The sequence below is a fragment of the Solea senegalensis genome, unplaced genomic scaffold (genome assembly GCF_019176455.1).
Source record: "Solea senegalensis isolate Sse05_10M unplaced genomic scaffold, IFAPA_SoseM_1 scf7180000015199, whole genome shotgun sequence".
In the NCBI taxonomy this organism is placed as follows: Eukaryota; Metazoa; Chordata; class Actinopteri; order Pleuronectiformes; family Soleidae; genus Solea; species Solea senegalensis.
This window is the reverse complement of record NW_025321256.1, coordinates 1-24,562: the sequence shown is the minus strand read 5'-3', so window position 1 is coordinate 24,562 and position 24,562 is coordinate 1. Positions and strand designations below refer to the sequence as shown.

The window sequence follows — 24,562 nt, the reverse complement described above, 5'->3', positions numbered from 1 at the left end:
GATGACTGGCACTGCATAGAGTCAATGAGAGAGGCGTCCACTAAAGTGTCATTTAAATGTCTAAACTTTGATTTGACACACACTCATCAAGCTGACAGCAGGGCAACTGTTTGACAACTCATTGGCAAATAATAATTTAGTGTTAGAAGGGGCGGGACACCTCTGAGTTTGATTGGATAAAAATGTAAGTGGGGTATGTTTTGTTATTGAAACCTGTGGTGAGCTACTGGGGGCTCGAGAGCTACTCGTTGGAGACCCCTGATTTAGAGTGTCATATTTACCTAATCCCCATATTGCATGTTTTTGGACTGTGGGAGGAAGCCGATATGGTGGCCCTGAAGGTCAAAACACAATGACGTTTCACAAAACATATCCTTGTGTTTTTTGTAATGTCGTTGTGTTTTGACCTTCAGGGCCACTGTAAATATTGTTATTGTTATATATGGTGATTCAGCTTTTAGGTGAAAAGTCGTTTTTCCTAAAAAGTGTTGAATGTTGTATTTCACTTGTTGGTTTTGGTGTCGCTGGTGTAGCCAGGTTTTTACAAAAGGCCGCGAAAGCAATGTTTTTGGTAACTTATCTGGTCAATATTTGAGAAAATATCAAATCGAGTCTTTTACCAACATTAGCAAAGCAAGTCTCAAGTCCTCAAATTTGAGACTCGAGTCAAGACTACAACTAAAAATTAATGGCTACAAAAACCAATTGCTTTCATTGCTTTTGTTTTAAAGCAATGATACACGTCAAAACGAATGACACTTGTAGTTATGAAAGTGAACAATCAAATCTTATTTGAATCTGGATTTAACAAGCATATGGTTGGTCATGTGATGAGGAGACAGTTTTATTTTTTATTTATTTTTTAAAATGTGCCTGTGCCTTTAAGAGGAACGTTGAGGGAGGAAGTGAAGACAACTAACTTTCGTTTCCCTCGTGAAACTTAGGCCTTTTTATACCTGAAAGAGGAACCGACCGAGCCCCCGAGAGTCAGAGTGAAGAGACTGCGGGGACATTGGTGGACACAGTGTCTGTGTCTCTCTGTCATTCTCTGACGGACCCGCGCTGCAGACATGGTGAGTGTTTCTTTTTTTTGTCTTTTTAGGTGTGAGTAATAAAGTGAAAATAAAGGTGTGTTTGAATGTGACACGGATTAAAACTATCGCAAAATGACAACAGGAGCGGACATTTTACTCTTTTTGACCGAGAAAACGCAGGTGTTTGTGATAATATTAACAATAACACATGTGTTCAGTCCTCTTTCAAACTAACGATGATTTTCGTAACCAATTAATCTGAACATTTTGGAAACTGTAAATGTCCACAAACCAGAATGAACTAGTTTTAATGATATATGGAGCAAAGATACCAGAAAATATTCGCAGTTCAGAAGCAAGAAACAAACAAAATCAGAGAACTTGTTTAAACTCAAACTGATTTAATCAATTTAGTAATCGATTGATAATGGATTAGTTGTTGCAGCCCTATTTATTTCAGTATTAATTTGCACTGAACAATTTGTGAAATATGTAATTGTTGTTTTTCTAACAGGTATCGTGAATACCATTTGATTTATGTTTTTTAGTAAAGTTTAATATTTACTGTATTGTTTGTGGAGCCCCCCAATTGTGTGTGTGTGGTAAAATGTTATAAGATATTAAGGAAATCTACATATCTTTTTAAATGGGTAAAGAATAGATTGTTGTGTTACAGTTGTATCAAAAATAGTTGAGCACAGGAGATACCAAGGTGGTGGAAGTGGCCCCCCAATTCAAATACAACTTGGGGCCTCCTAAAGACTTGGGCTGGCACTGACTACAACTACTAAAAATTAATAATCCTTGTTATCTATGTATATGGCACATTTCATGCAAATATGCAACTCACTGTGCTTTATTCAGTCAAATAAAATCAAATAACAACAATATTTTTTTTTTTTTTAAATGAGGCCACAAATTTTGTAATAATTTAAACAAGCTTACTGATATTTCAGCTTCTTAATTATGAATATTTTCTGGTTTCTTTGCTCCATGTCAAAAGGAAATCCTTAAAACCGATCTACTTTGTGATCCATAAAACAAGACAGTTGAGGACATAATTTGATCAGAAACACCAATAAACACCAGTTGGCATTTTATGGACCAAACAACTAATCAATAAATCCAGAAAAGAATCGAAATCAATCAATTAGGAAAATGTGAAAATAATAATTAATTTTAGTCGTAGTCACAAAAACAATGGTACCAACAAAGTGAAAACATATTAAAAAACATATTGTAAAACAAGTTATACTGTGATGCAACTTAATGAGATGATTTTATTTCAACTTGTTAATTTCACTTTTTTTAAATTGGCATAAAAAATGGAAGCATCCAGTTATATTTGCTGCAATTTGCTGTCTGTTTCAAATTTAAAAACAATTGTGCTTGTCCTTCAGTGACTTGTAAAGAAAACAAAGGCTAAGTACAATATTAAGTTTGGTAAATGGGTAAATATTGATCATTATTGAGATAAATGACTGCTTAAAGACTGATATTTGCCTCAATATAATAATATATTGTGCTAATTGCACAATATATAAACTTTATGTCATAGATGTATATTGAACCTTTGTTGTATTGATATTGAAGAACATCATATTTTATGTCAGTTGTACTGATAGGGCTGCGAACAACTGTGACAGAGGATTCACTTCAGTTACATCTCTTTTACAGAAGTGGTCTTTTGGTTGTGAGTTGTGTGTGGAAATTTTGAAAAACAACATGGTTTTGTCACATGTTCACTGTTTGACAGGTCACTAAATGCAGCACATATTAAAGTCTTTAAAGAGTAACTTTAACCATAAATCACATTTATGTAGTAGTGTTTAGAGTTGCAATGATGAACCGATTATTTATTAATTATTAATTTAATCGTCAACTATTTTCAGATTTTTCAGCTAAGATAAGAAAGATAGATACAGAAAGATACAAAGAAATTCACATAACTCAAATACTTGAGTTATGATGTATGATGACAAACCTTTATGTCCCAAACCACAATATAAATTGAAACACAATATTTCTGACTATTTTTCCTCCCAATTTTGGGATACCAAATATTATTTTGAATAGCTAAAACCAGACATTTTCAAGAAATATAAAATATGTTAGCACTCGCTCTTAAACTCTGCATTTTTAGTGTTTTGTAAACAGAACGAGCAGAGAGAAACTAGCTGTTGAATGCTGAAAAATACCAAACCTAAAAAGCCTTAGTACCCAAAAGAAACCTGATTTGTTATGTACATGTATGACTACTTTCTGTTGAAAACAATTTATGGCAGGTTCTGCTTGCACTGACGGCTGTTGCTTAGCAAGAGAACTATTTACTGATCAGACTTTAGAGAACATGCTCGGGATCATATCCTCTTTATGACAATGTGGCTCATAGTCCAAGCTGAATGAAGACATTAATCGCAGTCAATGCACAATAACATTAGATTTTTTTAAGTAGCTGCAGAATCATTAAACTTTGTCACAAATAGGTGTGGCTCAAAATATCGTTTTAGTGATACATCGTCGTCCGTCCTTGTGCAATATGATAATCAATACACCACGGCAAAAATTTATATTTTAATTAATAAATTAAGGTGCTATAAAGTAAAGAGTCCCTGCCAATTTTACTTGCTGGGTGTCGCTACTTCATGTCTCCTCACGGTGGTGCTGCTCAAATGAATGAGAGAAACTTTTCACATTAGAGTTTTTGTTTTCTTCAGTTAGACAGATATTATGATGTATCGCCATATGATTGTCTTGCAATATATTGATTATCACAGAATCGTTGTATCGTGAGATTATTGATATTGTGGACCATGTATTGTGTCTCATATCGTGTCAGAAATGGTACAGGATTGTTCCAGATAATCTAGTTAGGCACCCTACTCTGGTTCGCTCTGGTTCGCCACTGTCACAAAGACAGTTTTACTCTAATTATATTTTTGTGAAATATCAAATCCTCTCTTAACATGGTCATGTGATGTTTTTTAGGAGAATGGAATAAAGCTCTGGATGCTACATGATTCAATTTGTTTACCACACCAGATTTCACTGCACACTTAAATTGACAAACTGAAGTTTCTACACTGGCATGTCTATCGTCAAACTCTTCGCCTTATTGGTGACTAAAACAGTCGGCTGAATATCAAGCACTCCCGTTATATTGGAATATCAGATATCGACAAAAAGTCCAATATTGTGCATCCCTATCAGAAAATAAGTGTTAATCTGTGTTTCCCTCGACATGATGATCTTCTCAAATGTCTTGTTTTGTCAACAATCAGTTTTAATGATTTGTTTGTTATATGGAGCAGATAAACCAGGACATATTTACATTAAAGCAGCCAGTGATAAGGTTCAAAGACTGTATTTGCTTCCTAGTTAATGAAGGCGGGGGTTTGGGTTTTGCAGCCTCCTTAAATAAATAGACATTTCCTTTGTCTTACATTTACTCAGGACAAGGTCTGTCTTTTTTCTTTAAATGTCATTTTATCAGCTGTAACTGATTAACCCTTGCTTTTGCTGTTACAGGTGATCAAGTGTGATCATCCATCACGTTACTGAGTGTGCTTGTTTCTTGTTTGTCACCAGATGGAGGGAACTGATGTAGAGGAGAAGCTAGATGATGCTGATTTTATAGCACCAGTGAATGGTGACATCAATGAACTGCAGGATGTGGGACAAGAGGAAAACATTCAGGGCCAGGTAAAAGCAGCTGTCCTGAGCTTTGTGAGGAAACCACGCAGCTCCTTTATGTGTGACGTAAAATATTACCACCTTTTCTTCTCAGATGGAGGAGTTTTTGGGTCCACATTCAGAGTACAATGAGGAGGAGGAGGAGAGGAAGTACTACAGGAGGAAGAGGCTGGGAGTCATCAAGAATGTTGTTGCGGCCAGTGTTGGAGCCATGATTGTGTATAGTGTGTATATGGGTGAGTGGGAGGAGAAAAGATTGGCAGAGAAACCAAGCAGCGCTGCACAAGTGCTTTTAACATTGTGTGTGTGTGTGTGCGTGTCACAGGCCTCCTACAAATGCAGCTGATCCTTCATTACGACATGACGTACCGGGAGGTAAAGTACAGTAACCTCGGCCTGGAGGATATCGACCGTAAGATCTTAATGGGCATTAATGTGACACCCATTATAGGCCTGCTGTACACACCTGTCCTTATCAGGTAAACAAAGACACGCAAGCGCTTGCATTTGTATTCATAGTCGTGGAGCTGCTGTCTTCATTGAAACAGAGAATAGTTAAAAACAACAAAGTTTAAGCCCAGACACTCCTCTCCCCTGCTACTTCCACTGATTCCTCTGAGAGTTTAGAATTTAAAGCTGTAGTGCGTAACTTTTAAATACAAACATAAATCTGTTTTGTTCAAACTATTCCCAAATCAGTTCACATCAGCCCCACACGACTCACTCTGTGTTTCTCAGTATAGCAGTGTTTTGTTTTCATGTTGCCTGGCGGCATTAACTTGCCACACACACAGGAGGTTATTCTATGATTGTGAAGAATGTGAAGTATGATGGGGAACACTCCTATGATAAAGAGACAATTTAATCAATATATCAAGTCCCCCAGAGATCAATAAGGTATTTCTAATTCTGATTTTGAAAATGTTTATTATTTCTGTCAGAACTGTTTCATCTGTAGTCCCAAAATATGAGCATGGTTCTGAAACATTAACATACCACGTAAGCGCTATTAATTAAAACAATTCCTCTTAGTCTGGATGTCTTCGTTTGACCATTACACCCTCCATATGCATCTTTTCTTTTTTTTTTCAGGTTTTTAGGTACTAAGTGGATGATGTTTCTGGCTTCAGGAATCTACGCACTCTTTGTCTCAACTAATTACTGGGAGCGTTACTACACACTGGTTCCGTCAGCCGTAGCCATCGGCGTGGTCATTGTGCCGTTCTGGGCCTCTTTGGGCAATTACATCACTCGGTAAGAAAGTGTGGCTGAGTGAAGGTGTTTCTCGAAGCAAGAAACACTTTCGACACTCAGTGATGCAATGACCAAAATAAACCATGTAACCATACACACGTAAGATACAACCATCAACCGGCTCCCACTGGATGATATCAGCTGTCAATCACGCTGGTGTCCATTCATATGTGCTGATTTTATCATCCATTTCCCTCCAAATGGGAACATAAATTACTGAATTGACACCATGTAGCTATTGAAGAAGGGCTGAAACTAGTGACCAAAACCATTAACTCTTCAAAAAAATATATTACTGGCATTATAAATCAAGTGAGAAGCAGACAAATCTTCTAGTTCTAGTTCTAGTTTTCACTCAATGGAGTTGCCACCTGGTGGCTATTCAATACATTCCCTTTTCTACTGAAACTGAGTTCTTGACTCTCTTTGTGGAAGAAGGTCACATCACATCCTGAGCCTCCAGATTATCCTCAAGTGCTAGTATCACTTCAGTCACAGAGTGTTTATTCATAATAATTGTGCCGAAATGATCAGTTCTTCAGGCAGCAAAGTCTGAAAAGATGCAGACTTACAGAAAGTGGCAATAACATACACAAAATGGCTGCCAGGGGGCCCTCACACTCATAAGGCTGAGAACTTTTTGAATTACCCTCATGATCTCAAAATAAGAAAATATTTATTTTATAATTAAATTAAACAAACACCTTATTATACATTAAGTGTGTGTGTGTTTTTGTGATGAATGTGAATCATGCAGGATGGCGCAGCAGTATTACGAGTATGTCAACTACAAGGAAGAACATGTGCAGGAGCAGAAGAAGCTTCCTAAAGGAGTTTGTCATCGTTACATCATTGTCTTTCAGTCAGTCTTTCACATCATCTTTCAAGTGAGTCTCCACTCAGCCATCTTTTTTTTTATTATTCTTATTGTGTAATTAAAAAAATTCTTCTTTCTCCTCATCAGCTGAGTTTTGTCTTTGCCGAGTTCCCCATGCGGCTTGTCCTCAACAACACCAACCTCAATGACAACAAGCACATTCTCAGCAACGTCAAAGTCTGCGGTAAAGTCACTTTATCTCCAGTCATTTGTTTATTTTTTTATAACTTTTTGGTTATAAATTTAGGCAAGCTTGTTGCTGCATAATATCACCACTACAGCAGAGGTCAGATAATCCAGAGGTCATACCAGACTGGGACTGTAACATTATGCATACATACATACATACATACATACATACATACAATTCATTATTATTATCATGGACTCTATTATCTATATGATCATCAGTAGCATGAAGCAAAAGTGCCTTGCAAAGCTTCTGTATACTGCAATAGTTTTGCTACTGCAGCTTTTCATGATGTTCTATGATCTCACATCTGGCAACTATATCTCCTTTTGAGTACAAACAGCAGCAGGAAACAGGAGCAGCTGAGAGAGTCAAACTGCCCCATGAACACAGATGGCCTCTTTAGAATGGAAAACCGCTCTCACACAAACATCCTGCTTTTTTGTGAACATTTTTCTTACCCTCTCGATTTCCTCATGTCATTTTAGCCACTTGTTGCTCTCATCACCCCTGTTGTAATGTGTGAACCCTTGTCTTCGTCAATCAGGTGCAGCGGTTAGTGGTTTGATCCCTGGCTTCAACAACACTGTGCTAAGCAGACTGCCCCGTTCCATGCTGCTCATCCAGGTGGAGAGTATCCTCATGGGCTTCGCCTTCCTGGCCATGGTCATTGTAAGATCCCCTCCACACTCGCATGAGTAAACCTGAATGTGTTGTGTCCATTCAACAGCACAGAAAGTAGCACTGCACCTATATTATTCAAAATATCCGGACAATTGACCATTACACCAACATGGACTAAAGAAGATGTTGCTATATAAATAAAGTTTATTATTATGTCTACATGCTGATTAAATATTTGCATTACAAAGCAGTTTAACAGATGCACCTAATAAAGTGGCCAGATTTTATTTACCCTACTTTCTCCTTCTTGTCAAAGTAATTAAGAATGAACTTTCACTCTGCTCTCAGTGATATTGATCCTGTTTAAAGTTTACTCTACACGAAAACATGACCAAAGCACTGTGGCCAGTCAAAATAATTAAAAATAAACTGTTTTCTGATGCTTCCCACAGTTTCTTGTCTTGTGCGGCGCCGCCTACCGACCAACAGAAGAGATCGACCTCCGGAGCATCGGCTGGGGAAACATCTTCCAGCTGCCTTTTAAACACTTGAGAGATTATAGGCTGCGACTGCTCTGCCCCTTTTTCATCTACAGTGGCTTTGAAACGATGTTTGCCATCAGCGGATTCTCTCTGGTACTGTGTTTTCAGTTCATTAAAGGTTCAGTGCGTAACATCTAGAAAGGTGAATTGGCAGAAATTTAAAAAAACAAACTATTCAAGGCCCTTGAGAGTTTTTGAATATCTCCCTAAATAGACATTAGATCATTGAAAGTGCTTGAATTTTGTGCAAGAAGGTTTGTGACTTGTTTGTGACGACACCAGCTACTGTTTCATTCCCTGCGTGCATTGCATGATGTACGTGGACTAGGCTTACGCAAAAAAAATGTCGAGTTGTAATTACTAGCGGTGTTGTGGACACACAGTCCTCTCCACCGTTGATGTGAGATTCCGTGCATAACAATGAGTGAGTAACGTTAAGCAAGAGCGAGCAAATTACACCAAAGAAAATTACAAAGGCTAACTTTGACCAAGATCCCAATGATAATCACTTGAATTTGATGTCAACCAAGGTGAGAGAACCCTGAATTGTATTTGTATAGTGCCAAATCACAACATATATTATCTCAAGGCAGAAACGTTACAATATGACACTAGGTGTCAGTAGAGAGAAAAAACTCCACTCCAACTGCAGCAGCTTTGTGGTGTTTGGGAAATTGTATGATTGCTTTAAAGCTGTAGTGTGTAACTTTTAAATACTAACAAATGCCTTACATTCAAACTATTCCCACGATTCTCTCTGTGACTCTCCAGCTGAGCAGGTGACGGAGAAGAATGACATAGTGTGACTACAGCGAGACACAATTTTGTAACGTTTGCTACAGTCTGCATTAATTGTTACACACTGAACCTTTAACTTTCATAGGTTTTTGTGTATTTCTCTGAATGGTAAAAACTGGATTTAAATAAAACACTTTAATTGTATTAATTAGAGAAACATCTGATTTTTATCTAATTTCTCTCTGTATAGTCCTATGGCGTCTGTATTTTGGGCCTGGATAAGCTGTGGCTCCTTATCGTCGTCTACGGCCTCTCCAGCTCCATCTTCTCCTCGCTCTCCCTCTGCATCCTACGCCTCCCACGCTGGCTGTGTCTGGTGAGCGGTGCCTTTGTGCACTTTGTGTTGCTGGTGGCTCTCCAAGTCTTCTCTCTACAGCGTAACAGTGAGGAGTCGTATTCGGAATATCTGGGCCCTCTGCTGGTCATTTCCATACTGTGGGGTCTCGGCACTGCCCTGAACAAGACGGGCATCAGCAGTGAGTCATGGCCGTTGCCGAGGTGTTTGTACGTACTGTACTAACATTGCTCACACAAGACGTGTGTCAGCATGAACTCCTCTGTTTGTATGTGTTTTCTGTGTGTCACAGCTCTGCTCGGTATTCTGTATGCTGAGGAAAAGGAACGCCTGGATTTTGTGTACACCATCTATCACTGGTTCCAAGCCATCGCCATCTTCGTCGTCTACCTGTGGTCCTCCCTGCCTATGAGGGTACAGTACAGGACTGTTTTGACAGCCTTTAAGGTTCACTGTGTAACATTTAGCAGGGTTTATTTACAGAAAGTAAATATATGACACCTTAGTATGTTTGCATTTGAGATGGACATTCATTCATTCACTCATTGTCTACCACTTTATCCTCCACATGAGGGTCACGCGGCCGCTGGAGCCAATCCTAGCTGACATAAGGTGAGAGGCGGGGTCGCACCCTGGACAGGTCACCAGTCTGTCGCAGGGCAAACGGACAGAGATGAAAACAACCATTCACAATTACACCGAGAGTGTCCAGTTAATCTCTGCATGTTTTTGAACTGTGGGAGGAAACTGGAGAATCTGGAGAAAAAACCCATGCACCCACATGGAGAACATGCAAGCTCCACTGTGCTGAGATGGACGTCTCTGTTCTCCCTGTGCATGTCCAGAAACAAGCAGATTTCACAATTAGGCAAACTGACCATAGGTGTGAGAGTGAATGTTGGAACGTTTGTCTCTATGTGGCTCTGTGACGGACTGGTGACCTGTCAAGTGTGTACCCTGCCTTCCGCCCAATGTCAGCTGGGATAGGCACCAGCGCCCTCCACGACCCTCGTGAAGTATAAAATGGAAGAAGATGAAGATGTTATTTGGATATTGGTATTATTTATTCTAAACTCCAGCCCATGAGAGTTAGTGAAATGAATGCAGGGTTCAAAGACTGTTGAGCTTAGAAGAGCGACTTTAAGATGCATTCAGAATATTTCATAAATATTCAGTCCACTAACTAATGCTTGCTGCTGCTGCCACCTTGTAATAATAGACTTCGTTAGATATGTTTTTTCACTGATTGCATTTAAAAAAACAGTTGTAGGAACCCTGTATAATATAATCGCTTTAAAATAATGAGAAAAAAATTCAGTAGCCTTTGGGCGATCCTTTTTATTTTATATGCATAGTTTATGAAGGCTGCTTTCTTGGGTCGACATGTGCTACGGATCAAAGTTATGTTCCACTTAATAAAGAAACCAGAGAAAAATCACATTTAAGAAGCAAAAAACAACCCAAAAATGTACCTTATTTATTTAATTTTCAGAATACAATTAATTCAGTAACTGATTAATTGTCGATTAATTGTTGCTACCCTAAAGCTGATTATGAAAATGAAGAAACCCAGTGCAAAGGGGGAGGATGCACTTGGGACAGAGTGTGGACGAGCAGAGGAGTGTTGATTGCACTTAACCATCTCAACATAAAGCCTTGTTCATATCCAGATATGACATCATCACCATGTAAGGTGTGAGGGCTCCAACAGTTGTTCTGTGTTGTTGCTATGTTGTGCACCTGCATGCACATTAAAACCAATCAACACAGAGAGCAAGTTGCATATCATCTGGAGACGCGCACAGAGACTTCCCTCGTCTGTCACACATTTTTCGCTCATTAAATGTGTGAGGTGTGAAAAATAAAAACAAAATGTGTAAATATAAGGCTATAATTTAGAGTGAGTCATTGTATTTTTTCCAGTAATTAGTATAGAGATCTGCAGATGTAATCTTGTTGACTTACTCTTTATACAGACTACTTTCTTGTACGCCGTCTTTGGAGGTTTTTGATGCTCTTTGTGCACTTTGTGTCATCTGCACAGGTCCATGCTACGGTGCTTCATTCGTATGTGTAGAAGCAAAGCTTTAGATGTTACACATTGTACTTAGTGTATGTTTTTTGTACAGAAGAAAACAACAATAACAACCACCATTTGCATCTTTTTAGGCCAAACTCTCCATCCTTATGGCTATTTTACTCTTGTCCTGCTACTGTTACTGGGTGATGGAGCGCCGGCTGGCCAGGGATGTGCGTCCAAGACTGCCTCGTATCCCTCGACCACGACACAAGGTAACCAGTCGCAGCAGCAGAGAATTATCACATGAGGAGGCAACAATTACGAACTGTTAAAACATAGTAAACGTTAACGAAAGAGACGGTGCTAAAATTGGCTAAAACTCAGTTGCTTAAAAAAGAGGAGTTTTTCTCCGTTTGCACACTCAATATTAGTTCTTACACCTTGGACAGTTAAAGAATCCGAATAAAACGTTATCACTGCCTTGATCTTATAGCTGGTACCTGACTATGAAGGAATTCATGTTTCTCGTAAGACCTGATTCTGAGGACTGCGGGTCTTCTGCCCAGATCTTATTTCCGCTAACAGACAGTAGGGGTCAGTGTGGCTAACCCCCTATCTCCCCCACAACAAGACATTTAACCACCAAATGACTCTGTTGTTAAATTAGGGTAAAAATCCTGCATAGTTGTGCTTTAACTTTAATCGTAACTTGCCGCTTGTGTTTCCAGGTCAAAGGTTACCGCTACTTGGAAGACGACAACTCGGATGAGTCGGACTCTGAGAAAAGTGAGGAGGAAGTGGAGAGCGAGGAAGAGCATGTGGAGGAAGAGATGGACAGGGAAGAAAGGGGCCAAAATGGAGGGGCCCAGGGAGTTGACTCACCCAGAGCCAGGAAGAGAGGAGCACAGGGTCACTGGCACAATTTGGAGGACAATTATGATGGGGAAGGAGAGGGAGGAGCGTGAACACGGAAACTCAACTTTCCCGGTACAATCTTTTGTAAACACGGCATCGTTTCCAGAAATGGCTTCATGCACACAACCCCCCTAAAACAATTTAAAACGCTGTAGTATATATGCCGGGCCTATATGTAGCGCTGTAAATGATAACCCTGAATATAAAGCTTGCAAGGTTAAAGGTAAAGGTATAGAGATGAGGCTGTGGCTTGTGTAATTGTTGCATCTCTGAAAATTACACTGTTGGTTTTAGATAAAATCTTTTTTGCACAAAGATATATATGTGTACACATACACATATGTGTAAACATACATAAAAGATAAAAATCACAGTGCAGGGAGAGACAAAAAACCCAGAGGGTTTATTTGAAGCCTCCATCTATGCAATTAACTATTTAAAGAAACATGAAAGAACATGGCATGGGGAATAATAATCCCCCCCAATAATAAAAATAATAGAATATGGAAGTGATGGCAAAGTAAAGAAGTTAAGGAGAAGGAATCTTACAATTATGCAGTTGAAAGTAATATTAAAACTGAAAAAGTGAGTTTACTGTATCGTGTATAAAATGACATGAAGCACATTATGTTATATTACAATAGACCTGTGCAACAAAAAAGAAAAAGAAAGAAAATAAACTTTCTCTTAACAGATTATATTATATACAGTATATTAATCAATATGAAAACACATCTCTACCCCTTTATATTGCATTTGCTCACTTGTGTTGATGTAATTCAATAATCCCAGGAATTACAGAAGAAAGCAAAATGAGTAGAGTGGTAAATACTGTTTGGATTTGTTAATAACTTTCTGTTAGTTGACTGAAGGACTGATCTTTCTCTCTCTCAGCCAATCATTTAGTTCTCAGTGTTTATGTAAATTACTAAAGCTACATAGATGTGTCACAGTTTTCCATTAGATAATAATGTATATTTTGTTGCATAGTGTACTTATATAAGACAAAATGTTTCCAACTCTCTTTAAATCCATATTTAAATTCCTGCTGTAAACTCCAGGTGAAATCTCCCATGAAACGCCACAAGTTAACCTTTTCTTTTTTCTTTTCTCTTATTGTGCCACTAATGAATCACAATGTCTCTGGCGCACAAATGCACAGGGAAAACCAACGAGGTTTGTTTGACATTGTTTGAATTGACAGACGCCAAGTGACAGAAATGTGCATTTAAATACAAACAAATTTGGATTTTGTGGATTATCAGGACTCAAATACTGACAATCATAATTGAGAATTAATACTTAAATTTGTATTAAACACTTCTGTCTGTCATTAAAAGAAGATAATGGAAGAAAATGCAACGAAACATTTAGTTATGTATTATTGTATTATTTTCAAAGGAAAATTTTAAATATAATTTAAAAAATATATATTTTCTTGTAAAAATGTTTAAATTATGGCATCTGTTTTTGGCTGAGTGTTTATGAAATGGCAAAATCCTATGTTTTACTTATAGTTTCTGCTGTTTTGCACATAATTTAGTTGGAGCTTCAGTTCTTTTTGTCTTTCTGACTTTTTATTCAGGTAAAAATAATAATAATAATAACAATAAATACCAGGCTATAAATTATGACACTTTCTTCATAATGGTGGTCTGATAGTTCATATCAGACCAGATTCTGTGTACCTGTACACGTCATATTGTGATGTGTACAGGTACTATACTATATAGACTGAAATTAGTTAAGATGTAATTTATTCTGTAAGGCAAACATTTCCCTTTAAACCTGTTGTAGAAGAACAAAGACAAATAATTTCTCATTTTCTTTAAATTAAGCTTTTATCTCAGATTTGACTTTTATTTTGAATCTTTTTTGTTTTATTGGCTTTGATGTGACGTCCACCTCTTCTCATTTTGTCTTTTGCTTTTATTTATTTTGACATTTGTTGTTCAGGTAATGTCATTTTCTTGTTTCTATCCTCGATTATCTTGGTTTTTTTTATGCTTTATGTAAATTGACCTTAATGTGCGTGTGTGTTGCCATGAGTTGCTGCTCACTGTGATTGTGTCTCTTCACTGGTGGGTGGTTTGTCATCAAAGTCACCAACTTTATATTAAGCCAGCGGTGACGGCCAAACACTCTCCATCGCCATGGAAACTTGGATGTGTGACTGATGCAAAGAAAAGAACGAATGTTGTGACACAACACATTTACATAATCCGCACACTTCTAAATATAATCTACATCATTAAAAACTTATTAACACAAGTTTCTTAGTAACAGTTATTTAAGATAACTGGGAATACACTTGCATAACAAGCTTTAATGTTACATGACTAAAACTAACTTTAAAGGTAAGGTCTTGACAAGTATTAAATTAGAAGTCGTTATCACACAAAATGTTCAAGTTTTTTTTTCTTCATTAAAAGTCTTATTTCTGTGCTGGTTTAAATCGTAGCACGGATTGTGAGAATTTTGATTAACGATCAAGGAGGAAAATGAAGACTGATTAACACTGAAAGATAACTGTGTAAAAGTTTCATCTGCAGAAATGCAGCCCCAAACCTGCGAGGAACCTCTGTGCTTCACTGTTGCCTGCAGACCATCATTATTGTAACACTCTCCTGCCATTTGCTACAGCCAAATGTTTTGGCTTTCACATTTGGACTCGTCAGTCCAGAGACCTGCTGCTATTTGTCTGCACCTCAGTCCTTATGTTTTTATCTATAGTTGAGTCCCATGGCCTTGTTTGCACAGCGGAGGTTCTATGAAGACCAATTCTGGCCAGAGTTTCCAGAAAGTAGATGGGTGAACCTGGGTCTCGCAGGTTCTGAGGTGATGGCACTGTCTTATTGCTGTTCTGTCTTGCCTTGATGTATGAGCAGACAGTTTGGGAGGCGGACACTCTCTCTATTTAAAGTTAGACTTAACACCTTCCTTTTTGATAAAGCTTATAGATAGAGCTAGCTCAGGGAAACCAGGACCATCTTTACATTACGTGTCATTAAGCAGACACATTTATCCAAAGCGACTTACAATGGAATTGAGTACAATCAGCCAGGGGTAGTTAGTAGGAGTTTTTTTCTTTCACCCAAGTGCTCATTGCGTGAATTGTTGGGTTTCTCTGCTCTCCATGATGTTGATTTGAATTGAATACCCAATCTTAAGTTTCCTAGAAATCTGTTTCTGTTTCAGTTATGGCTGTTTTTCTTTTTTCTATCATATATAGACATTAAACGTTTGAAACACATACAAAGTCGCATGCAATCTCTTCAAGCTCATTCATGAAATAGGATACAGTAACCTTTATCTGAAGTTGGAACAAAAGCATTTCCAGCTCTGACATCTATTCCATTCTTTGTTGTTAGAGGTAATAAAAATGACATTTTAAACTTACAACACCATGAAAATTTAACTGAACATCATCTTACATCAAATAATGCCGCAAATCAAATTGTAATTACAATACATCACAACACATAAGGTAAAATGTTTTGAGCAATTTTATTATTATTATTATTATTATTATTGTTATCATCATCAATAATAATAACAATAATATATTTTATTTATAGGCGCCTTTCAAGACACCCAAGGTTGCCTTACAATACAGGATTGAAGCAATATAAAAAACAACAAACTACATATGACAAACAGTACATTAAAACAATATGAAATTATGTCAATTTAGAAAACACATTTTTGATAAAGGCATATATTAAAAAATAACAAAATATTAGCTCATTTTTAAGATCAATCAAAAAATATTTGCAATACTGAAACATTCACCTTTTTGTCGTCATCTGTGCACTCAATACTTTGTCCCACTTTTCTTATGTGTTTTCTGTCGTCAGATTTCTTTTTATAGCAACACACCAACAGTCAAGCTGAACTATTATGTGACGGGAGCCGTGTCACGGACACATGCGTAGAGCCCACCTCAGGCCTGAACCAGCCCCATGGCCGTCAGGGACGGGGAGTCATCACACAGCTCGGTGCTGTGGCCCATCAAGATCATCTGTGGAGCTGTGACTGAGGAGTGGGCACAACAGAGAATTGGTGTCAAAGATAGCATCAGGTCTTGTCAGAGGGAGCAGACATTCGCCACCGAATTTCCATCATTTCTATTTTTGATCTTGTCAGTTACTCACTGTGTGGCTCACTCTCCCTCCTCCTCCTGTCCCACTGTCATTTCCATTCACCCACTCCCACTTCTCTCTCCTTCTGGCTCATTTTCAAGAACCTGGTCCCTCTTCAGATTCTCACAGCGCAGTGATGATGGGGCGAGGGGACAGGAGATCCTCTGTATGGTGCTCAAAACTCAACCAGCTGGACACAAGAGGGGAAGAGGTGACATGCATTTGAATTTACAGGTCCAGTGTGTAAGAATTAGTGACATCTAATGGTGATATTGTAGACTGCAGACTTTCCCAAGCCCATTAGGGAACAATGGTGGCCTTCACATACTAAAAAGGATGTTGGCTCCCTAGATCCTAATTTCCAGATCCTAGGCTGTTACGACCAGGCCTAGGGGAAAACCTGATCGCAACAAGAACAAGGCAATCAGAAATGGCAGACTTCACTCCATTCATGCAACAAGCCACTGGCGACCTCTGCTGGTCATATTGGCATGTGCAAGTGCGGAAACACAAACAAACAAGGCATCAGAGATGGCAGGCTTCACTCCATTCATGCAAATATGGTCATATTGGCAAGTGCAGAAACACAATCAGACAGACAGGCACAAAGAGCCACTAAAAACAACTCCCACTCCGGGCTTGAGACTCCCTCTTCCCAACTCCCAAGAAACGTGAGTGGCTGTGAGTGGTTTGAGGAAGTCCACTGTAGCTTCCTCCTGCGTAGGACTAGTCAGCTCCTAAGATCCACCTGGACTCACACACATGTCATTCACTCAAAACATGCACAAGGAAAAAGCAGTCACGACCCTGGGGTCGTAACATAGGCTCTCTAGAATTATCTGATTGGATGAGGAGGGTTCAACTGTAGCTGCAGCCACTCAGAAAAACACGGCCACTAATAGGACTGAGAGTGTTTCTCAAATTTGTACTTCCAGTCCAGAAGGTGGCAGTAATGCGCCTTTAGCTGTTACAATTTGCACTTTCACCATTAGATGTCGCTAATTTTTCCACACTGGTCTTTTTGCTTACAAAGAGCTCTGTCTAAACTTTAGTCCCCATGAGGACAACTGGTCCTAAAATGTCCAACAGGTTTGTGAAAACTATTTATTTTTCAAATACACACCATCACACACAGTGAAGGTAAATGTATTAACTTTTTCTCAGTGACATCCATAGGGGATTTTTTTTTTCACGCTGGTGTTCATGACAGTGAGCCTCGGTTGCCACAGCAACAGCCCCGTGTGCCTCATCTGGTTCATGGTACTTGGCATTTCATCAAGATATGCTCATGGTTGACACCAAGTTCCTCTTAACATACTCACTGGCACTGACATTGACACTGACACAAACTTGAATCTTGTCATTGACTTAATGGATTCCTTAGTCCCTTACCTTAACCTTAAACCAGGTCTTAACCCTGAAAAAGCCCTCTAAAGTCTACACAAAGGTAGTTTTTTTAAAAATGTTTTTATTGGACCTCACAAATATATAAAGACAAGAACACACACAACCTGGAATAAAAAAAAACTCAGGTATCTTGCGTATAAACTGTGGAATAGAGATCAATCAAAATGATATTCACCTGCAGACAAACTCCACATATTTATCGATGCACTCAGTTAAAACATCGTGTTTATTACACAGATAAAAACAGCACAAATAAAAACACATCTGGTTTTAATTGGTGTGTATTATATCATTTCCCTTTTGATTAGTCACATAAATGTAATGACTCATTGCCAATATTAAAATAACTGATCATCTAAAGAACTGCAGGCAAACTAATTGCTAATCTTTCTTTTTTTATTAAATGGTACCAAATGTACCAAGTGCATTTCTCTTTTGTCTGACATCATGTGTTTCAGATACAGTATATTTATAGAAAGTGATGTACGAGGTAAATACATACATTTATAACTCATTTATTTTAGGACTTTATTATTTGTTACAGTTTATAGAACTATAATTGTTGAAATAGAAAATAACTTATTTATAGTTTGTTACTATTTAATGTTAAATTTAGTTATTATCGTTAGAATAAATACTCATTATTAACTTAATCTGCCACCCACGTCATAGCTCAAGTATGTTATGCTTCAAAAAGAGACATTTGAAATATTTCTGACTTTGTTGATCCCACAGAGGTCGGTTACAATGTAATTTAACAATAAATTAACCAATAAAATAAGATACAAAGTAAGAATCTAAAAATATGAAATAGGAGTAGCAAAGGAAATGCAATAAGATAACAAAACAAGAATATAAAAATATAATAAATTATTAAAACTACTGTCATTAACATAGTTACATAATTCATTCAAAAAAGTGTGTTGTGAGTTTGTGTGCAGAGAAACTGTTTTGTTATTTGAATTATTCAAGGTCTGAATCTTTTAATTTTGTTTATGCAAATACTGTCAATTCTCCAAAGGAGAACATTTCCATTTGGAGTTTTGGTGAGATGTTGTCAATGGTTTGAAGTAAAACATAAAAATGTTAGTTTAATTAAATATAAATACCTATAAATAATAAAACAGTGTGAAGCTGAAGATTTTGCAGTGGTCTTTTAATTTCTTCAGAATATATACTCATTTATGGATATATGATCTTGTCAGGACCAGTAGTCCTCATGGAGACCAAAACCTGGTCCTAATGAGGAACTGGTTAAAGGTTTAAGGCTAGGATTTAGTTATGGTTAGGGTTAGGGTTAAACATTAACATGTTTAACATGTTTAAGATTAGGGATAAGACTTTGTTTAGACTGTCCAAATGAATGGAGTCAATGCAGTGTCCATACACACACAAAGGTTTGTGTACTTGTATTTATATATTTGTAAGGTCCAAAAAAAATCTTTGTGGGGACTTTCAAGAGCTTTTTCAGGGTTAAGACCAGGTTTTAGCGTTTGGGTTAAGGTTAGGGTTACGGGTTAGGAACTTAGTCGTGATGGTTAAGGTTAGGGTAAGGGGCTATTATGTCAAGATATAAAAACAAGTGTGTGTGTTGTCTAATGCTCATCCATGGTGAATGGCCATTGATGGACACTCACAGCTGCGTCCCTACTTAACTTCCTCTCACTGTCATCCACTCCAGCCTCTCTTTGTGTGGTCATGTGACTGAGTGGTCAACCAGCAGCTTCAGAGCAGCCACTCCATCCTCTCCACTGACATCAGTGATGACCACTTTAGCATGATGATTTGGAGGATTTCAAAGTGCAGGATTAATGAGCTGGTTAGTTTCTCCTCTGGTGACCAGCTGTCCTCACCTGTGACCTCACACGTGTCTGGACCATTGTTTCCTCCTCCTCTAACGCCCACCTCAACGTTTTACTCTCCCACGCTAGAGAAAAGATGGAGGGCTTTAATTTAATAGCTTCCTTCCACTGTGATGATGAGGGAGATTCAGGTTATTGTCCATGCACACTCCTGAACCTCTTTGCTCGCCCAGAGGTGAAGCAGTGAGGTTATTGCTTCTCGCAGCTTATTGCTTTTCCTGTTATTGTTTGCCGCAGAGCCTCTTGATTACAGAACTGAGGGGAATAGAATAGAAGTGAATAATTTTGTGACAGATGTGAGCCTGGTCTGTGGCCCAGCTGTCAAACTGTGGTCAGGACTGGGAGAAACACAGCGTATGAGCAGGATAAGTGGAGAAACAACTGTAAAAGTCTCACTTTACTCCAGCTCTTCATTGTGTCTCTCTCACTGAGGAAATCATACTAAGACCAAATGATCAGGATAAGATTTTGTCCATCAGTAAGTCCCCCCGAGGTAAAATATATACATACTATGACTTTAAGACACTGTATTTTTCTCTATTATGGACTGAATTTTGGTATTAAACAGCCATTCTATTACGTACACCTCTGCAATTACCTTTTAAGGCAACTATGTGATCAGCCAATCACACGGCAGCAACTCAGTGTTTGCTGAAATAAACATTTATTAAACACTATACTCTGTCTCTCTAATATACTTTTGCACTTTTACATACAGTATATTCTTTTTAAAAAATAGTGTGCCGTATTAACTAAACATAAACTTGAAAAGGATAATCAAAACAGAAACCTAAACTTAACTTTTGTGTGAACGTTTTATATTTTATACATTTTACATTTATATATTTTCCTCGAAAATATATAAATGTATAATAATCTGCTACCTGATTAAATAATAATTGGGTGATGTTGATTATTAAAAAATGGCTAAATTTATCAGTCTAACTCGGTTTATGACACTGGGTACAAACTACTTTCCTTGTAGGGACATTAAAAAAGACCTTTGAGCTTTGATGACACTTTAACCCCGCCCACTCTTGCTCTCCTACAAAATATACAGTATATATATCACATAGGATTGCACGCAGCTATTCTTTTTAGTACAGAGCCTTAATCTTAACCATAACTAGTTAATGCCTATACTCACTCTCTATATGGACATGCTGGGTGTGTGTGTGTTCATATGTCACGTCTTCAGGCTTTACAAACTGCATTTCCTCGTCTTCTTATGTACTGTTGAGCTGAAAAAAAAATTCTTATTGCTTCTTTACGTATATACATTTTAACATAATAATGGAAAAAAAGCAGCCTAAATGCTTTGTGTTCTAAGTAATTACCTAACCACAATTCAAATCTTACTCCTAAACAGTTCCTCAGAATTGAGTTCCTGCCTCATTAGAACCAGGTTTTTGCCTCCATCAGGACTACTGGTCAGTGTATTGTTCTGTCTTTTTTTACTGAGCTCACATCAGCAGTCTGGTCTGGACATCTCTGTCACTTCTGTCCTTCTTCAGTGTTTGAACACGTCGTCCTCTGCTACAGTCTCTCCATCCTGTTTTTGATCTTGACTTACTTCTTTCACCTTCTGTCTCACCCTCTTTCCTTTCCCTCTTTAGTTTCAACTGACAAAAAAAGGGGCTGCTGAAATGAGAACACAGATGAGTTGCGTGACTTGGGGATGGATAGGGTGACCACGCACCACGCTGCCTGCGTGGTGGTGACTGGGGACCATGGGTCTGTGCTCGTGCTACCACACGCACACAACCTCCCACAGACGCAGGTAAAATGCACCCAGCTCCCACACTCACCGGAGCAAAGAGCGGGTAATTTTGCTGCTGTACCTCGTCATTATCTAACATTTCACACTTTGCATTTCAGACATTTATCTGATGCTTTTAGCCCTGAGTTAACGGCAGAGAGTGCAGCGGTGGAGTGAACTCCATTAACTCAGCTACTGACATAACAAAGCAACAAACAGCAGTGGTTGTGATGAGACGAGATGAGAATAAAGTAAGAATAAAGAAAAGAATGACAAACTTATATACATATCATTCTCTTTGCTTTTCTATTAGTGATAGTACCTGGTACCTGGTGAAGTTCCAAGCGAGCTGAGCTGATACTAAAATGTGACATGAACATGGACTGCGGTCAGAGAGTGTCACCTCACCACACAATGCCAAACTGTAGATCAGTTAAAAAGACTTAAAAATCCTGAAATCCTCCGTTGATCTCCAACATTTCGCAAAGAAACGTCTAAAATCTCAAAATTGAACAGAGGACTCAAAGCTGGTGATGAGCTGAATCACAACCTGTTCATCCGTATTTCGGTTCAGTGACTGTGTCAGACAGATTCTGTGCTCTGGTCGTGCAGGAAGTACTGAACAAATATTTTGAATTAACTGGTTCTAATGAGGGCCACACAGTTGATGTAGTAGTTAGCACTCTTGCCTTCGCTGCAAGGGCCAGCTACCGATAGCTGTAGAGGATTACTTCATTATTTGAAGCGAAGCTCCAACGTCGCGAGTTAAAATCCATTCTTACCCAAACGTAATGTCCTGAATTTCGTTCATAATGGTTGTGCGAATTGAATTGAGCTTCTGTGAGCTTTTAAATCTCCTGGAATACAGGTCTCACCCGACCAAACATTTAATCCACGCCCACTGATGATGTAACAATTCAGAGGGAAACCAAGTCATTTCTGATGCCTGCCAAACTTTTCAGGTCCTTCACTGTGAATGTGCCAGTGAGTTCATTTTTTTTTTAGAACTAAACACATGACAGAGCCTTGGAATAAACATCTGGAATATAATCCAACATTAAATCACAATCTCTGTGGGCTACTGATCTGGCTCCTGATATAAATATAAAAGGCTCATTTTGAGGTAATTTAAAACATCAGGTGATTGTACACCAGTAAATATAACATTTTATTTTACATTAAATTTCTGCCAAATGGAAATCATTTCACCAAAATAACAGAGGCCATCAGTTTGACACCATGTTTTTACAATAGTCCATGGTGCACAAATAAAAAATCTGGTAAGTTTTGATGCAAACTGAAGGCTACAAAAGAGTAAGGAAGATGACACTAACATATAGTAACATGACGCGTGTCAATATGGGCGGAGCATTTCACATAATGTGTCCATATGTGCTCATCATAATCCCAAAATATTACTATGTGACAACCTGGGGAAGAGATTCAACAATCAACAGTTTTTGCTGCCTATGTTTCTCTCACTGTTTCACTCTTCAATTATCTGACAACAGACACTAAATCATGTAAATAAGAGCAGCTTTACAGGGGATTGGGCTGCTGTGAATGTGAGCATAGAGATGAGAGAAGAACACAGACAAAGCACTGAATCTGGCTATAAATATGGTGCAGTAATGTCATGCATATGCTAAAATCAACTACTTTAAACACACATGATGCAGCCATCTCCTGTAGCTTTTGTCTTATACTTCTTTAAAAAGAAGACTAATTTAACATCTATACTATTATTTTAACATCAAGGAGAAGATCTTGTCTTTTTTTTCTATGCAGAGCAGAAATTTAGAGATGTTACAGTTTATTCCAGCTTCAGCTCTGTAAAACAGGCATGTCACACATCCTGGACGTCATTTTCACGCTGGCAGACACGGCAGCATAATCACCAATATCTGAGAGCTCTAGGTGTTAGTCGCAGCGCAAGCTCAGGAATAGAGGCTTTTTCATCATCAGCTCGCTGAGTGTGTCACCAGCATCAGCAGCTCTGTGTCTCTGTGCAGTCAGGGGTGTGGCAGGCAGCAGCCTGCTGTGATTACTTCATTAGAGGCTCCGTCCACTACTGAAACAAACAACTGGGAGGCAGACAAGCCTGTGGTTTGATTCTAACAGTATGACGAACAAGACAAACAAAGACTGATGGCTTTGTATGTGAGGGCTTCTTCTGATTGGTCTGAGTTTCTCTGCCTCACATCTTTGTTCTCTCCCATATTTTAATCCCCGTCTCAATTTGTACTTTCATCTCTAACGTTGCTGTCCAGCCATACTTCAAATGGTCTATGTACCAGAAAGGTGCCATATTAAGTCATAAAATGACAATGATATATCATCAGATCATCACTTAACTCACTAAACACAATTCAGCAATCATATAGAGCCGTAAACAGAGAAAAGGTGTCCTGTGCCATCTGCCTTTTTTTTTGTATTTGTAAGCCAAGATCTAAGGAAGAATTAATCATTTTTTTCTTTGAATGAAACTTTGAGCATGCTTGCTGTTCTTGCTGCCGATGTCGTCGGGTGCAGGACTTGTGCTGGTAAAGGAGAAACATTTGGGTGGATTGAACCTATAAAACTTGAAGTATTTATACAAAGTGGTATTTTGGAGGAATCACCTTTTAAAAGAGACTGACTCTTAAACTGTGAGGATCCAAACTGGGCTGGGTTGTGATCATTTCATTGATCGTCTCCCATGCATGTGTATGTGGAGATTATTCGATGTTTTTTGCAATTTTTGTCACCATGGTTGCTTGAAACGATTAGAAAAGTAATAGCCCGCCATTCTCGATCAAACTGCACGTTTTAATATAGGATGTGTGGGTGTTTTAGTATAGTATAGTATGTTGTCCAAAATGAGACCAAAAAGTCATAGTATAGTATATCATCCAAAATGTGTCAAAAAAGTCATAGTATAGTATATCGTCCAAAATCAGTCAAAAAAATCATCGTAAAGTATGTCGTCCAAAATGAGAAAAAAAAGTCATAGTATAGTATGTTGTCCAAAATGAGAGTCATAAAGATGAGATGTATACAGTCATAGTTAGTATGTTGTCCAAAATGAGACCAAAAAGTTTGGTATGTTGTCCAAAATGGACAAAATGTCATAGTATAGTATGTCAGCCCAAAATAAGTCAAAAAGTCATA

General features: G+C 38.2%; 1 protein-coding gene and 1 long non-coding RNA gene across 2 annotated transcripts; both read left to right on the top strand.

Annotated features, from left to right (window-relative positions):
* The first annotated feature begins 878 nt into the window (after positions 1 to 878).
* unc93b1 (unc-93 homolog B1, TLR signaling regulator) lies at positions 879 to 15,504 on the top strand. The gene is made up of 13 exons (XM_044017242.1): positions 879 to 1,073; positions 4,623 to 4,736; positions 4,822 to 4,963; positions 5,053 to 5,206; positions 5,820 to 5,981; positions 6,739 to 6,868; positions 6,946 to 7,042; positions 7,596 to 7,720; positions 8,125 to 8,307; positions 9,203 to 9,488; positions 9,600 to 9,721; positions 11,477 to 11,599; positions 12,056 to 15,504. The coding sequence occupies exons 1-13, from the start codon at positions 1,071 to 1,073 to the stop codon at positions 12,290 to 12,292; spliced, it is 1,878 nt and encodes a 625-aa protein (XP_043873177.1). The 5' UTR covers positions 879 to 1,070; the 3' UTR covers positions 12,293 to 15,504.
* A 1,053-nt stretch (positions 15,505 to 16,557) lies between these two features.
* On the top strand, positions 16,558 to 21,623 carry LOC122762070. Its single transcript, XR_006358654.1, has 3 exons — positions 16,558 to 16,595; positions 21,270 to 21,433; positions 21,532 to 21,623. It is a non-coding gene; the product is annotated as an uncharacterized LOC122762070 (long non-coding RNA).
* Positions 21,624 to 24,562: the final 2,939 nt, after the last annotated feature.

Excerpts from the sequence above, each read along its gene's own strand:
- unc93b1 (XM_044017242.1), top strand. Across the intron at positions 7,721-8,124 it reads CCTTCCTGGCCATGGTCATT|TTTCTTGTCTTGTGCGGCGC; the intron begins GTAAGATCCCCT and ends TGCTTCCCACAG. Across the intron at positions 11,600-12,055 it reads TCCCTCGACCACGACACAAG|GTCAAAGGTTACCGCTACTT; the intron begins GTAACCAGTCGC and ends TTGTGTTTCCAG.